Source organism: Nicotiana tomentosiformis, chromosome 8 (assembly GCF_000390325.3).
Source record: "Nicotiana tomentosiformis chromosome 8, ASM39032v3, whole genome shotgun sequence".
Taxonomy (NCBI): Eukaryota; Viridiplantae; Streptophyta; class Magnoliopsida; order Solanales; family Solanaceae; genus Nicotiana; species Nicotiana tomentosiformis.
The window spans coordinates 104295907-104310806 of NC_090819.1; the positions used below are offsets into that span (position 1 = coordinate 104295907).

Here is a 14900-nt window from a genome sequence, read left to right on the forward strand (position 1 = left end):
CCTCAACCTGTCAATTGAATTATTGAAATAAACATATCTCACTAAATCTAAATACGCTAACCTTTATCCTTTTCAACTACATTTGGAATTTGAATTATGGTTGTTGTTGAGAGGAAATCCCAAAAAGAAAGTAAAGAAAATTACTAAAACTATTTGTATTAATATAAATCATTATATTAAGGTAAAATAAAAAATTAAATAATTATTTTTATATAAAAAAGGTAATATTTATTTCCGAACAGAAAACGGCACCACGAGACAAGGAAGTACTACTTTAAACGGTCAAACCAAAGAGTATTTAAACACCGAAAGCCAGCATATCCAATTTGGATATTCCTCTTTTATGCCAATTCCCCTCTAACCCAGTGGGGGAATTCATGCTTCGAATATTCGTCGTGTATGCTAACTTCTCACACCACACACCTCTTACTTTTATATACCCTTCTTTTTCTTTATTATCCTTCTCCATTTCTCACTCCATTTTTTCAATCATATACTTTGCCAGAGATCTTTTCTTGAAATTTAATTATATTGGGTTTCCTGAAAAATCAGTTTTTCAAACTTTTTATCGTATTGGGTGTTTCAGAAAAATCAAATCTTGAATTTTCTCGGAGGGATCATGAAGTTCTGGAAAATATTGAAGGCCCATATAGAGGAAACATTGCCTGAATGGCAAGACAAGTTCTTGAATTATAAGGATCTGAAGAAAGAATTGAAGTTGATTTATCCTAAAGATGGTGATAGGCCTAATAAAAGGCAGAAGGTGGATGATGATGATAAGGGGGAGGTTGTTACGAAGGAGGTGAATGATTTTGTGAAGCTGTTGGAAGAGGAGATTGAGAAGTTTAACAATTTCTTTATGGAGAAAGAAGAGGACTATATTATTCAGCTTAAGGTATCTTAATTGTTTCCCTTTTTATTTTGCAAGTTTCCTATACCTATTATTCTTATGGTTACCTGATTAATTTTGAATGGTAGCTTATTTGTTGTGTGCCTTTGCCATGTTACTTTTGGTTAACCTATTATTGTTTGAATTTCTTGGGTACCTTTGCAATTAGGCAATTAATAATGAAATGATAATCAAGTCCTTTGATATTAGGTGGGTAATTGAGTTTGGGAATATGGCATGTTGCGAGTTCATATCGAGCCAAGTAGCTTTAGCTCAGATATTGTATATGTGTTAAAAGTTTCACCAAATTAGTACAAATAATAGATTTTGAACCCAGTAAATCATGTTGGATGTGGTAGAATTTCGAGCTCGAACCCATATGCCTCTGTTGCCCTGTTTGAGTTAACGCAAGAGACTGAAGTTGGTTTTTGTCTTTCCTTTGGTTGATTGCAGGTTCTGAAAGAGATGGTAGCTGAGATGAAAAAGACAAATGAAGAGCTGATTAGAGTAGGTAGGGACGTCGTGGATCTCCACGGAGAGATGGTTTTGTTAGAGAATTACAGTGCTCTTAACTACACAGGTACCACTCGTTGATATTTCTATTTGTTGGGTCAACAGTGTTAACTAATGTCTTAAAGTAGGCTGATTCGGATGGAATTCCATGTTGTAAATGGAACTATTCTTGAACATGTTAATGTTCCACTTTCATTATGAGATTTATATTCTTACATCTTAAATTGTGAAAGCAATGAAAAAAGAGATTCTGACAGCTTGAGGATGCTGGTAGAGTTATGATAATTAGAAGTAGATCAGTTTATGTGAAGGATCTGTCAATTAATGAAAATTCTTAGCTAGCTTAATGTGTGCGAACGTGAGCTATGAGCTGTAGATTGTTGGAGCATGGCCTGTAATCTTGAATGAGATTTTTTAAAGAACTTGGGGCATTCTAATCTGTACGGCCAAGATTAAGAGTTCCTATCTAACTGTATCTCAGCTAAGCTCATTTGATCAAATTCTGTTACTATATATGGACACGATAAATCTATTGATTTTCTTAAGGCTCATGTTACAAGCTGATTGCTAATCAGTCAGGAGTTTGTGGCTCAATTTTTTCTGAAGAATTTTTGGCTCCTCAAAACTTTAGATTTCTTCTTCTTTTCTCAGTTGTCCTCAACTTCATGCTGATATGATCGGAATAGTTTTTCCCTCAACTTAATATTTATGTTTATACTTATTATTTCGCTTTGTTAATTTTGCTTTCCACAGGAGTAGTGAAGATCTTAAAGAAATATGACAAACTCAGTGGCGATCTTATTCGTTTGCCTTTCATCCAAAAGGTGCTCGAGGAGCCATTCTTTAAAACTGAGGTTCTAAATAAACTAATAAAGGAGTGTGATACAATTCTTAGTCACCTCTTATACCAAACTGAGCCGCTTAAAGTCCCAGAAGCAGAAGAAGGTATTGCAGGAGGTAGCGGAGGAGGAGAAGGAGGTGGCGGAGAGAAGCCAGTTAAAGTTCCTGAAGAACTTGCAGATATAAAGAACATGGAAAACATGTACTTGAAACTTACATATTCAGCACTGAGAGTCTTGCAAGAGATTCGTAGCGGAAGTTCAACTGTCAGCGCGTTCTCTTTGCCACCAATGCAGACCAACGAGCTAGACAAGATCTGGAAGAATATTCCAGTGGCCGAACAAGTAGCAAAGTAATGGACACTTGTGTCTGTGACAAGCTTCTCTACATAGTACATATATGTCTTTGCTGTTTTTCCTTGTTTTTTTCCAGTTAAGGTGCTTGTACATCTAGAAGCAATGAGTGCAGTTGCCACGACTACATTACCTTACAGTTGAAATATAGCTTTAGATTTCCAGTGTATCTTGTAGAGATGTTACCTGATCAAATATATACACTTGTGACTCGTCTACAGCATTTGTAGTCCAGTGCTATTGGCTCAAGGAATTTTCAAGTTAATTCTTCTATAGATTTAAGGTTGTTGATTGTATTGGAGGCAGAATTTGATAGGTTTGAGGGTAATTTGGGTAAGATAGACATACCAGCTTATCAAAGCCCAGAATAATTTCTAGTTTTGCCTTTTTCGTTGCATCAAATAGAGTAAATATTTTTGTAGTTTTTGCATTTCTCAATTCGATCCCTAGATAATTTATTAGCTTTTTTTTCTCCGAATAAATTACGGCATCTGACACAACCAATAGAGGAAGGCATTGTTCCAAAATCTTTAAGGAAGATGATGATTATTGTATGCTTTCTTGACAAAATAGATAGATACTTTAAGGAAGGCTCTCTTAATGTGTGTGTGTGTGTGTGTGTGTGTGTGTGTGTGTGTGTGTGTGTGTGTGTGTGGGGTGTGTGTGTGTGTGTGTGTGTGTGTGTGTGTGTGTGTATATATATATATACATATTAAGAGAAATGACCAACAAAAGCGCCTGTAGCTCAGTGGATAGAGCGTCTGTTTCCTAAGCAGAAAGTCGTAGGTTCGACCCCTACCTGGCGCGTTTCCATTTTTTTACTTTGTTTATTTCACTGGATTACTTCACCAACTCCAACAGATGTATTTTCTTCCGCATATTCCACCTTCACTTCCTTTTCATGAATATAGGCTGTAAAATCATTCTCCCTCTTTTCAAGCTTGATTGCAATTTGTATGATCTACCAACTATCCATCTTCTTCTCATTTATCTTTCTTCTAGTATCAAAATCTCCCCTACTTTTCATCCAACCATTAATTCTATATAAATCCCAGAAAAATGCAATACCTTCCAATTCCAAGCCATATTAGCAAGTGGTATCTAAACACATCCCCAAAAAAGATGTCCATAGTTGCAGAAGCACCTGGTTACATCCAAGTTTTCTCCGATGGCTCAGTTAAGCGATTCGAGCCTGAAATTGCCACTGCATCAATTGAACCATGCAATGGATACAAGTCCAAAGATGTGATCATTGACCCTTTAAAGCCAATATCTGGTAGAATATACCTCCCTGATTTTCCTGAATCAGGAGTTATTAACCAGCAGCTTCCTGTTTTACTCTATTTCCATGGTGGTGGATTTTGCATTGGCTCAACTACATGGCTTGGTTACCATCTTTTTCTTGGAGATTTAAGTGTTGCTTCCAAATCTATCATCCTTTCAGTAGACTACCGCCTTGCACCGGAAAATAAGCTTCCTACAGCTTATGAAGATTGTTATTCTGCATTGGAATGGCTGATCAAGAACTTAGAATATGAACCATGGCTGAAAAGGGCTGATCTTTCTCAGGTTTTTCTTTCGGGGGACAGTGCTGGAGGCAATATAGTTCATCAGGTTGCTATCCGGGCGACTAGAAATGAAGATTTTCGTGGTAGACTTAAGGGGTTGCTGCCAATTCATCCCTATTTTGGGAGTGAAAAGAGGACTGAATTAGAGATGGCTAATGGATCAGCCGGGAAAGTGGAGATGAACGACATGTTTTGGGGGCTGAGCTTGCCCCAAGGATCAAACCGTGATTATTTTGGATGTAATTTTGAGAATGCTGAAATGTCTGCCGCTGAGTTTTCTCAGTTTCCAGAAGTGATAGTTTTCGTTGCTGGCTCGGACTTTTTGAAAGAAAGGGGAGTAAAGTATGCTGAATTCTTGAAAAAGAATGGTGTGAAAAGAGTGGAGTTGGTTGAAGCTGAGGGACAGGTTCATGTTTATCATGTGTTTTATCCTGAATCAGAGGCAACCCGTTTGCTTCAGAAACAAATGAGCGATTTCATACATAGTTTTTAGAATTCCATATGGTCTTGATAGTCATTTGAAGCAGTTTGAAGATGCTTTAGTACAATATTTTCGCTCAATTTCTCTTCTTTCTTTTTCTTTATGCAAATAACTACTTGTGGTGATCTTTAGACATTGACAAATTAGTTAAATTTTCATCTTTTCACCTGTTTTATGGGACTCAATACAATGATACTATCAAGTAGTTGTTGTTTTTGATGTTGTATCAGTACTGGCTCTTCTAGTTAAATTTACTTCCAACTGGCTCTGCGCATTAGGAGACAATTACCATCATGCAAAAATTTCTGATCTTTGTTTGTTTCCTCATGTCTTATTTTTTCGTTGCAGTTTAAGAATGTTGAACACAATTTGGTAAAGCAGATTGATCCTTAAATTTAACTTTAATCTTCTGAAGCCAATTTTCGATTAAGAACATAAGGTTAATGGACGGAAAATGTATTCCAGCAGCTTATTATAGAGCAGAGGAATGGAGTTATATCAGTGGGGAAAAACCAGATTCACTGTGTTCTGACTCCAGAAATTATAATGGATAAGAGCAGTTTTACAAAGTCTTGGAAGCATTATTAACTTATGTTCTTATTAAAAAAAACAGTACAAGACAGGCCAAAGAATATGGTTTTCCATCTGCAATGGGAAACACTTCAAGAATTAATAATTTCTCATTTTAGCCTATAAGTACCTTGTTACTCCTTAAGCTTTTTCCATCCAAGAAAACCTCTCCATCCTAGCTATTTACAACATCTTTGAGTTTTCTACTAGAAGCTGATCATGGGCATCACCACTTTCACCGACGAGCACACTTCACCAGTCTCCCCATCAAGGATCTTCTAGGCTTCCATTGTTGATTCCCATAACTTAATTCCAAAGCTGCTGCCACAGGCTATTAAAAGCATCGAATTTGCGCAAGGTGCTGGCGGTGTTGGAAGCATAAAGCAAATAAGAAGGTAGCAACTTTCTGTCTATAAATTATTGTATTGATGAGCTTAACGAGAAGACATTAATGTACAAATACACATTGATCAAAGGTGAAGCCTTGATAGACAAGCTTGAAAAGATAACTTAATGAGCAATCGGCGGATGGTGGTTCTATCTCTAAAGTGACTAGTCAATACCACACTGAAGGTGATTTCAAGCTGAATGAAGAGGAAATCAAAGCAGGCAAGGAGAGGGTATTGGCTATGTACAAAGCTGTGGAAGCCTGTCTTCTTCAGAATCCTGATCATGCCTATACTTAATCAGACATCCTGTTTTCCTTCTTTCCAACTACTCAAGTCTCTCTTCTTATCTTTTCTTGTATTTAGCTTATGTTTTAGTCTTTTTATTAGTTTATTATTTACTCTTTTCAACTTTTTGAATCAAATTCCTTATTTTCTTTTTGCTCAAGAGAATTACTTAACTTAGGGAATAGAATAGGGGAATCTAAATATACAACTATTTTATATACGATCTAGAGTGATAGCAAAAAAATTACGATGATATTAAAGAGTAAGGGGAAAAAGATCTAAAAAAAAGATCTTTTTCCTAAAATTCCCCTTTCCTTCACTTAATATCATACTTCGTCTCAATGAATATTCACTTTAGATTGCTTAGTCTTCTGCACAACTCTAAATCTACACGTCTGCGCCAAAGTTTATTAGGTAATCAATTAGTTCTTTTAAATTGGTATAGCAACTGCAACTAACTACTTTAATTCTCTTACTACTACTTTCTCCATCTATTATTTCATTATTAGCACACTTATCTTATTTATTCAGGTACCAGCATTTTTCTCAAACAATGCAAGAAAGGTGCTTACCAACATGATGGTTGTTAGAAAATCACTGCTTGCCAAAATGTAAATAATATACATGTCAATCATGGTATTCATGGATGTTAAAAAAGTATCATTTATTAACCACACAACATTCACAAACAAATGTTATGTTCCTAAATGTATGTTCATAATATGAAGTTGCGGATATGCAATATTGTCTTTACCTGGCTTGATATTATGTGGAGGCATAATATCTTACTCCATTTCTTGTCAAAACATAAGCAATCTTAATTAATCAAATCACACATTCAAGCGCATGACAGAAACAACTATTTCAACTTTGATGCAACAAACCAATAAGAATAACTTTGCACGCCTAATGATAAGCGTCAACCAAACAAACACCATTATCAGTCAACTTCAATGTCAGCAGTGAGATCGTTGATTATTGTTGTGATAGGCATAGTACGGCCAGGCCTGGACATTTCCCTGTTGTGAATCTCAATTAATTCCCTCACAAGCTGATTGTCCTGCTCAGACAAATTAGTAGTAACAAAGTTTGAATTTTGTCTATAGGGCGTCAGATTTTGAGCCGCAGCAAAGAGAATGGGAAATCTACTCTTCTCTAGCTTTGTCTGTGCAGTTAATTCTTCCTCCAGTGTAGTGGAAAAACTGTGGATAATCTGACTCATTAACAGCCCTATTAGTATCGCAAAGATTGACGGCCTCTTGTCGAACTCTTGGGTCTCTTAGTATGGGAGATCCTGTCATGATTAATGTCTCATACATGACTTTGTAAACATACATTTCGGACCAAGCTAAGAATCCAAACAGATATCCGCGTAGCGAACTCAACGAATCAAAACCCCTTGACGCTGGAATCACAAAGTTAATGGATGCCTCTTTAAGAGGCACAGAAGCACCTAACATTGATCGAATAGCCTCTGCCTTTGTTAAAGAGTAACTCGCTACCTGAATACACCCCAATTTTAGCACTCATTACCTTAATCCTTTTGGTCATGAAGTTGTCATAGTTAACTTGGCTGACATTTTTGAAGAGTAACAGTATGGTGATTCCAATAGAACCAAGATCTGATTATGGTAAAAACTACGGTCAACATGATAGTCAATCATGTACTGAATTCATAAAGTTGAACAAAAAGGAGTAAGACGCGTCCCACATCGATAAGAAAGAGTAAAACCAAACATTCTAACAATATAAAAAGGGAAGCATTGACATTGTAGAAATCACGCAGCCACGCAGTGAGCACAAAGCGAACTATTCTTTCGCCTTTTACTAAAGAATACCGTGTGTGAGCTGCATTTAGTGGCATATGCCTATTTTTGGAGGGTGTTCTCTTTATTGAGTTCCCCTAACAATTCAAGTACTAAAACTCGTTTTCTACTTAGGTTAAATAAATATGAGGCTTTGTGGTATATCTTTTTGTAAATCCTACGTTTCAGTTAAATATTACTGGTTGCAGAATCTTGCAGAAAGTAGGGGCTAGTGTTTAACCGTGAAACCGGCAACATTGTAGTAGATAACTGTTTTAAGGACCTCTGAAATCCTCTGTTATTTTTAAATTGGAAACTAAACAGGTACTCCTAACTTGCTCTGTTATATTATAGTTCCAATGCTCCTTAAAATTGTTCTTCTTAATAAGTGAAACTGTGGAATATGAATATATGTGCTTGCTCTCTTATATTATAGTTCCAGTGATCTTTGAAATTGTTCTCCTTAACAAGTAAAACTGTTGGAATATGTATAATGTGCTATCTTTATATTTCATAAATCATAATAGCAGTGTTTATAATTTTGTGTCAATTTAAGTAGTTATCAAACAATTATTGACTTTTACGGCCGTGACCATGGTAAAGACCTGAAACCTGGAGATTATAGTCAATTTAAGTAGCTATCAAACGATTATAGTCAATGATTTCATATACCGCATGGTAATCAGTGAATATGAGGCTTTGTGGTAATTCTTTTTGTAAATCTTATGTTTCAGTTAAAAGTTGTAGTATAAAGTTTGTTTTATTCTCTCTTTGTGAGGATATCATGTTTTTTTTTACACCAAATCTGAGAACAGAGAAGTAATTATTTCTTTTTTATAGGAAGGATGACATTCCAGATTCCACTTGGAACAATATTGTTTTTTCAAGAGTTATGATATCAATAGGAAAAAATTGAAGCATCAAATATATGTTTTGGTTGACTGTTGGACGATGAACTAAACATAATTTAATACTCAATAGTTACATAGATACAGCAAAAGTGCCTATTTTAACATAGTATAATCAAAAGCTTAAAGAAGATACACACAACTAACTTGTTGCATTGGGATCAAAAGCAAAATTAATATGGGACAACGATAGATACTCTGCTTATTGCAAACAGCAGTATAGTTGCTGTTTCTGCCCTTTTTCGATATGCCATATCTGTATTTCCATGCAACTACTTTTATTCCATCTACTCAAAGATTGATATCTCATGGGTTTATGGCTGTTAACCCCTATGATAACTCCTTGTGATTGCCAACTGCTTCACATTTAGTCTAAATCGAAAACAACCATAGTTTTAAGTAAAAATATTTATTTCATTAAGAATATAAGTAGAGAAAGCTTAAATGGGTGATCTCCCTCATCGGCTGGCACAAAGAAAACTGAGGATCAGAGAGGTGTATAAAACCATAGAGAGGAGCATCAAGGAAACTTACTTACCTGGACGGGGTCAATGGGCGATCAACAAGCCCCATGGCCTAGGTTGGTGACCTCCATTGCACTTTGGAGGGGTGCCCGCTTAAGGTCGACCCAAGTGGTCGAGCCTACGTCATAATTTGTGGCAGCGGGGCCTGCGTTCGCGCGGCCCCTACCCAACTCTTAACCAAAAATATTGTGTAGCTTATGCACATTTTGTCAAAAGCGATGGTGGTGTTGGAAGCATCAGGCAAATCAATCTTGCTGAAGGTTGTCAGCGGGGGCCTGAAGGTTTTTGTTTGAGTAGTTAGTTCTAATGGAACTAACAATTAAAAATGAATATTTTTTCGTGCAGGTATCAACTCTAAGTCTATAAAGAATCGGATTGATGAGCTTAACGAAAAGACATTCACATACAAATGCACATTGATTGAAGGTGAAGCCTTGATAGACAAGCTTGAAAAGATAAATTATAAGGTCAAGTTTGAGAAATCAGTGAATGGTGTATCTATATCAAAGGTGACTAGGCAATACTACACTGAAGGTGATTTCAAGTTAAATGAAGAAGAGATCAAAGAAGGCAAGTGTGACGACCCGATATGTCGTTTTGAGTACTAGCCCATATTTTCATGTTCCGAGACCTCTATTAGCTCCATTTTAATGTTTTTTGATTTGCGTGCGCAGTTCGTGACTTTTTCCTAAAAAACTTTTATGTGAAGATTTGAAGAAAACAAATTTTTTGGCTCTAAAAACAACTTGAGTTGACTACGGTCAACATTTTGTGTAAACGAACCCAGATTGGTATTTTGACGATCCCGGTAGGTTCGTATCGTGATTTTGTACTTGGACGTATGCCCGAAATTGAATTCGAAAGTCTCTAACTTGATTTGACTTGTTTTGTCGAAAGCTAGTAATTTGATGGTTTGGAAATTTCTTAGGTTTGACCGTATGTTGACTTTATGGCTACCAGGTTCGGATTTTGGTTCCGGGGCTTGATATAGGTCCATTTTGCTATTTGAAGCTTGTGTGAAAATTTTGGTGCAAATCGGAGTTGGTTTGATAGGATTCGGATGCTCGGTTGTGATTTTAGAAGTTCTTGAGTTTTCTTTCAAATTTCATGCATTTTGATATCCGATTCATAATTCTAGGTGTTATTTTGGTATTTTGATCGCGAAAGTTAATTCACATGATGTTATTACACTTGTATGCGTGGTTGGTTTGGAGCTCGAGGGGCTCGGGGTGAGTTTCGGACACATTTAAAATGAGTTTGGATAGTGTGAGGATTGCTGGTGTGTTTCAGTTCTGGTGCTGGGCTGCAGGTCTCGCAATTGCAAAGATCTGTTCATAAATGCGAGCTACGCTTTTGTAAAGTTGAGCTCGCAATTGCGATAGGGGACTGGGCAGGGTAGTCTTCGCATTTGCGAAGAAATGTTCGCAATTGCGGACATCCCAGATTCACATTTACGATTGCTTGGTCGCATTTGCGATTGAGCCCTGGCTTAGACAAGTTCGCAAATGTGAACCTTTGATCGCATTTGCGGTGGGAAGGGCGATCACAATTTGCGATGATTTTCTCGCGATTTGAGACTATAGCATGCTGGTGATAGAGTTCGCAATTGCGACCTTTGTCTCGCAATTGCAAACAAGAGTTCGCAATTGCAACGTCTGCAGCTCGGTAAAAGAGGAAAAATTAGGACTTAGCTCATTTTACACAATTTCTCAACCTTACTCTAGAGGCGATTTTCCAAGAGATTTTTCTTCCTAAATTCATTGGTAAGGAACTTTAATTCATTTCTTTTCAATTCCTCATTACTTTTCATGAGATTTCAACATCAAAGTTAGGATTTTCGTGGTAGAAATTAGGGATTTAGGTAGAAACTTTTAGAAAATTGAGATTTAGACCTCAAATTGTGGTCGGATTTCAAAACTAATTACATAACCAGGATTGGGGGTGAATGGGTAATGAGGTTTTGGTCCGAATCTCGAATTTTGACCAAGCGAGTCCAGGGTTGACTTTCTCCAAAATTATTAAAGATTGCATCTTTTTCACCCGTGGGTAGTTTCTAAAGCATATTTTGAATTATTTGAACTATATTCGGCTAGATTTGATTGGTTTGGAGGCTAATTCCAAAGGAAAAGCCGCGCTTGTATCCTTGATTTGGTTGTAGAGCGAGGTAAGTATCGTTGTTAACCTTAACTTGAGGGATTATGACTTATTGGCATATTTTCTACGTGTATTACTTGTGGGGATGACATATATGTGAGGTGAAGAGTATATATGCATTATTATTGGGTTAAAACATGCGAGTGAAAATTGATTCTTTGTTCCAAGTTATTTCATTGACTATGCTTTCCATACTTAGGTTAGATTATTAATCCTTTAATTAGTCGCCTAATATTTATTATTTTATTTTGAAGAGGTTGGTGATTTTCGCAAGTTGAATTGGTTAACATGGCTCTTTAATTGAAGTGAAATTGCTTTCCGCCTTGCATTGTTAATTTGTATTTGTATTGTTGCTTGGTGAGGAAGAGTGAAAAGTATGAAGGGTATTGCCGTGCCTTATTTGCATTCATTATCATTTATTGAGAGGTTGTGAGGATTAACGCATGAAGGGTGATGTTGTGCCAGAGAGTAAAACCACGAAGGGTGATGTCGTACTATTTTATTTATATATTACATGGTGAGGACGATAGTATAAGCACGAAGGTGATGTCGTGCCATCTTTATTTCATTGCCTTATTTGATTTCCGGAATGGTGATTTACTTGGTTATATTGTTGCTTATTTCGGAAGATATTATTTGGTGTTTTCGTACTTGCCGTTTTTATGATATTTCCCCTTTTGCATGTCCCCTCCCAGTTAATATTTTATTGTTCCACTTGTTACTTTGTTGTTTTTATATATATATATATATATATATATATATATATATATATATATATATATTTGTATAATATTTTTACGTAGGTTTCTTGTCATAGCCTCGTCACTACTTTGTACGAGGTTAGACTCGACACTTACGGAGTACATTAGGTTGGTTGTACTAATACTATACTTCTGTACTTCTTGTGCAGATACTGGTATTGGTCCCATCGGCATCTAGTGGGGTTCTACTCGAATCCAGTGATATTTAGAGACTTGAGGTATAGTTGCACGGCGTCCGCAATTATCTAGTTTCAAACAGTGTGCTTTGCTTCAGACCATATATGTAGTATTCTAGTTGCTCATGCATTTGTGACGTCGGATTCTGGGAGATGTTTAGGTATCATCATATGTATTTTATTATCCGTTTCAGACTATTTCAGTTTATTTTGTTTTATTATTAATATTTTATTTTGAATTGTTAAAATCGGTTAAATAATTTAGTTAACGTTGGCTTGCCTAACAAGTAAAATATTAGGCGCCATCACGGTCCCGAGAGTGAGATTTCGGGTCATGACAATTTGGTATCAGAGAACTAGGTTGCTTAGGTATCACGAGTCATGAGCAAGCTTAGTTGAGTCTGCAGGATCAGTATGGAGACGTCTGTACTTATCTTCTAGAGGATATGGAGCTTTAGGAAAATGTCACTTCTTTCTTTCCCTATTGTGTAATTTTATTCTATCATTAATGTTCGAATCATTTCATTCTTGTTCTCTCACAGATGGTGAGAACACGCATAACATCTACAGCCGTACAGGAACCAGAGCCCTCTGTTGCAGCCACTACTAGGGGTAGAGGCTGGGGCGAGGTTGATAATTGAGGCCGAGGCAGAGCTCAGCCTAGAGCACGTGCATTAGCACCCATTGTGGCGCCTCAGATTGATCATGAGGAGGGGATCCCAGCTCAGACGTACCAGTCGGACCCGCTCAGGTCCCAAAGGGATTTATAGCCACTCCCGTTCTTCAGGACACTCTAGTCCGTTTGGTGGGCCTTATGGAGAGTGTGGCTCAGACCAGTGCATTTTCGGTGGCACCAACTGTCTCTCACACTGGGGGAGGAGCACAGACTCCCGCTACTCACACTCCGGAGCAGATGGCTCCCATATATCAGACTCTAGATGTTCTTCCATTTGAGGTAGTTCAGCCTATTGTTCATGCACATACCAAGGAGAGGCCTGCGATGTCTTCTAAGGGATTGATGAGGTTGGATAAGTTCACAAAGATCTTCCCTATTCACTTCAGTGGTGCATCTTATGAGGATCTACATGATTATTTGGACCGTTGTTATGAGGTGTTGCACAACATAGGTATTGGTAGGATTATGAGCGGGGTAAGTTAGCAGGTTCACCACCTCTCACTTGGGATCAGTTTCCGCAGCTTTTTCTGGAGAAGTTTAATCCTTTCACTCTAAGAGAGGAGTACCGTAGGCAGTTTGAGCGCCTTCAGTAGGGTAGCATAAGTGTTACCCAGTATGAGACCCGATTTGTTGACCTAGCTCGCCATACAATTATCTTACTACATAATGAGAGGGAGAGAGTGTGGAGATTCATTGATGGACTTAGTTTCAATATTAGGCTACTGATGGCCAAAAAGACCGGAGATAATATTTTTTTCCAGAGGGCCGTAGAGATTGCTAAACGGATCGAGATGGTTCGTGGCCAGGATAAGGGGAAGTATCTGAGAAGAGACCTCGTTATTTTGGTGGTTTCAGTGGTGCCTCGTCTAGAGGCAGGGGTTCATTTGATAGAGGCTATCCTCCCAGGCCGATTCACTCATAGCTTCAGGCATCCCTTGGTACTTCGGGTAGTCGTGGTTCTTATGGGTCTCATCCTGACCAACTAGCTGACAGCACATCATCAGCTCCTATTAGTGCACCGCCGATCCAGAGTTATCAGGGTGGTTATCTTGGTCGACAGGGCCAATTCCAGGTTCGACAGTCACAACAGCCGAGGGTTTGCTATACTTGTGGAGATCCGAGGCACGTTATGAGATTTTGCCCTAGGTCACAGGGCGGCAAGCCACAACAGGGTTCTCGTGCCATGGTTCCAGAAGCAGTTACGCCACCGCCCGCTCAGCTAACTAGAGGTGGAGTCTAGCCAACTAGAGGCCATCCGAGAGGCGGAGGTCAGAGTGGTGGGCCCCAACCCCGCTTTCATGCATTTCCAGCTAGACTTGAGGTAGAGTCATCTGACGTCGTCATCACAGGTGTTGTTCCAGTTTTCCATAGAGATTCTTCTGGTCTAAGAGTTATCCTTCTGTTAGAGTGTAGTGGAGTATTTAGCCGATCGAGGAAGCTACGTGGGAGTTCGAGTCCGATATGCGGAGTAGATACCCATACCTTTTCACCAGTCCAAGTACTTTTCTAAATCCGTTTGAGGATGAACGTTCTATTTAGATGTGGAGAATATGACAATCTTATAGGTCGTTTTGAGTACTAGCGCTTATTTACGTGTTCCAAGACCTCTATTAGCTCCATTTAATATTTTTCGATTTGCGTGTACAGTCCGTGTCTTTTTTCTGGAAATATTTTTATGTGAGAATTTTAAGAAAACATGATTTTTGGATCTAAAAATAACTTGAGTTGACTATGGCCAATATTTTATGTAAACGATCCCAAATCATTATTTTGACGACCCTTGTGGGTCCGTATCCTAATTTTGGATTTAGGCATATGCCCGGAATTGAATTCGAAAGTCCCTAACTTGATTTATGTTTTATCGAAAGCTAGTAATTTGAAGGTTTGAAAATTTCTTAGGTTTGACCGTAGATTGACTTTATGGCTACCAGGTCCAAATTTTGGTTTCGGGACTTAATATAGGTCCATTTTTCTATTGGAAACTTGTCTATAAAATTTGGTGCAAATT

The 14900-nt window shown here is 37.7% G+C and overlaps 2 protein-coding genes and 3 non-coding genes across 5 annotated transcripts; all 5 read left to right on the forward strand.

Annotated features, from left to right (window-relative positions):
- Positions 1 to 328: 328 nt before the first annotated feature.
- LOC104100334 (SPX domain-containing protein 1-like) lies at positions 329 to 2870 on the forward strand. Its single transcript, XM_009607547.4, has 3 exons — positions 329 to 895; positions 1343 to 1469; positions 2156 to 2870. Exons 1-3 carry the CDS (start codon positions 620 to 622, stop codon positions 2596 to 2598), a joined length of 846 nt encoding a protein of 281 aa, XP_009605842.1. The 5' UTR covers positions 329 to 619; the 3' UTR covers positions 2599 to 2870.
- A 459-nt stretch (positions 2871 to 3329) lies between these two features.
- On the forward strand, positions 3330 to 3402 carry TRNAR-CCU (transfer RNA arginine (anticodon CCU)). Its single transcript has one exon. It is a non-coding gene; the product is annotated as a tRNA-Arg (tRNA).
- Positions 3403 to 3474: 72 nt separating this feature from the next.
- Positions 3475 to 4805, forward strand: LOC104100333 (probable carboxylesterase 17). Its single transcript, XM_009607546.4, has one exon. It carries the CDS (start codon positions 3655 to 3657, stop codon positions 4654 to 4656), a length of 1002 nt encoding a protein of 333 aa, XP_009605841.1. The 5' UTR covers positions 3475 to 3654; the 3' UTR covers positions 4657 to 4805.
- A 2867-nt stretch (positions 4806 to 7672) lies between these two features.
- Positions 7673 to 7790, forward strand: LOC117277752 (U5 spliceosomal RNA). The gene has a single exon (XR_004508094.1). It is a non-coding gene; the product is annotated as a U5 spliceosomal RNA (small nuclear RNA).
- Positions 7791 to 9131: 1341 nt separating this feature from the next.
- Positions 9132 to 9291, forward strand: LOC117277751 (U1 spliceosomal RNA). Its single transcript, XR_004508093.1, has one exon. It is a non-coding gene; the product is annotated as a U1 spliceosomal RNA (small nuclear RNA).
- The last annotated feature ends 5609 nt before the right edge of the window (positions 9292 to 14900 follow it).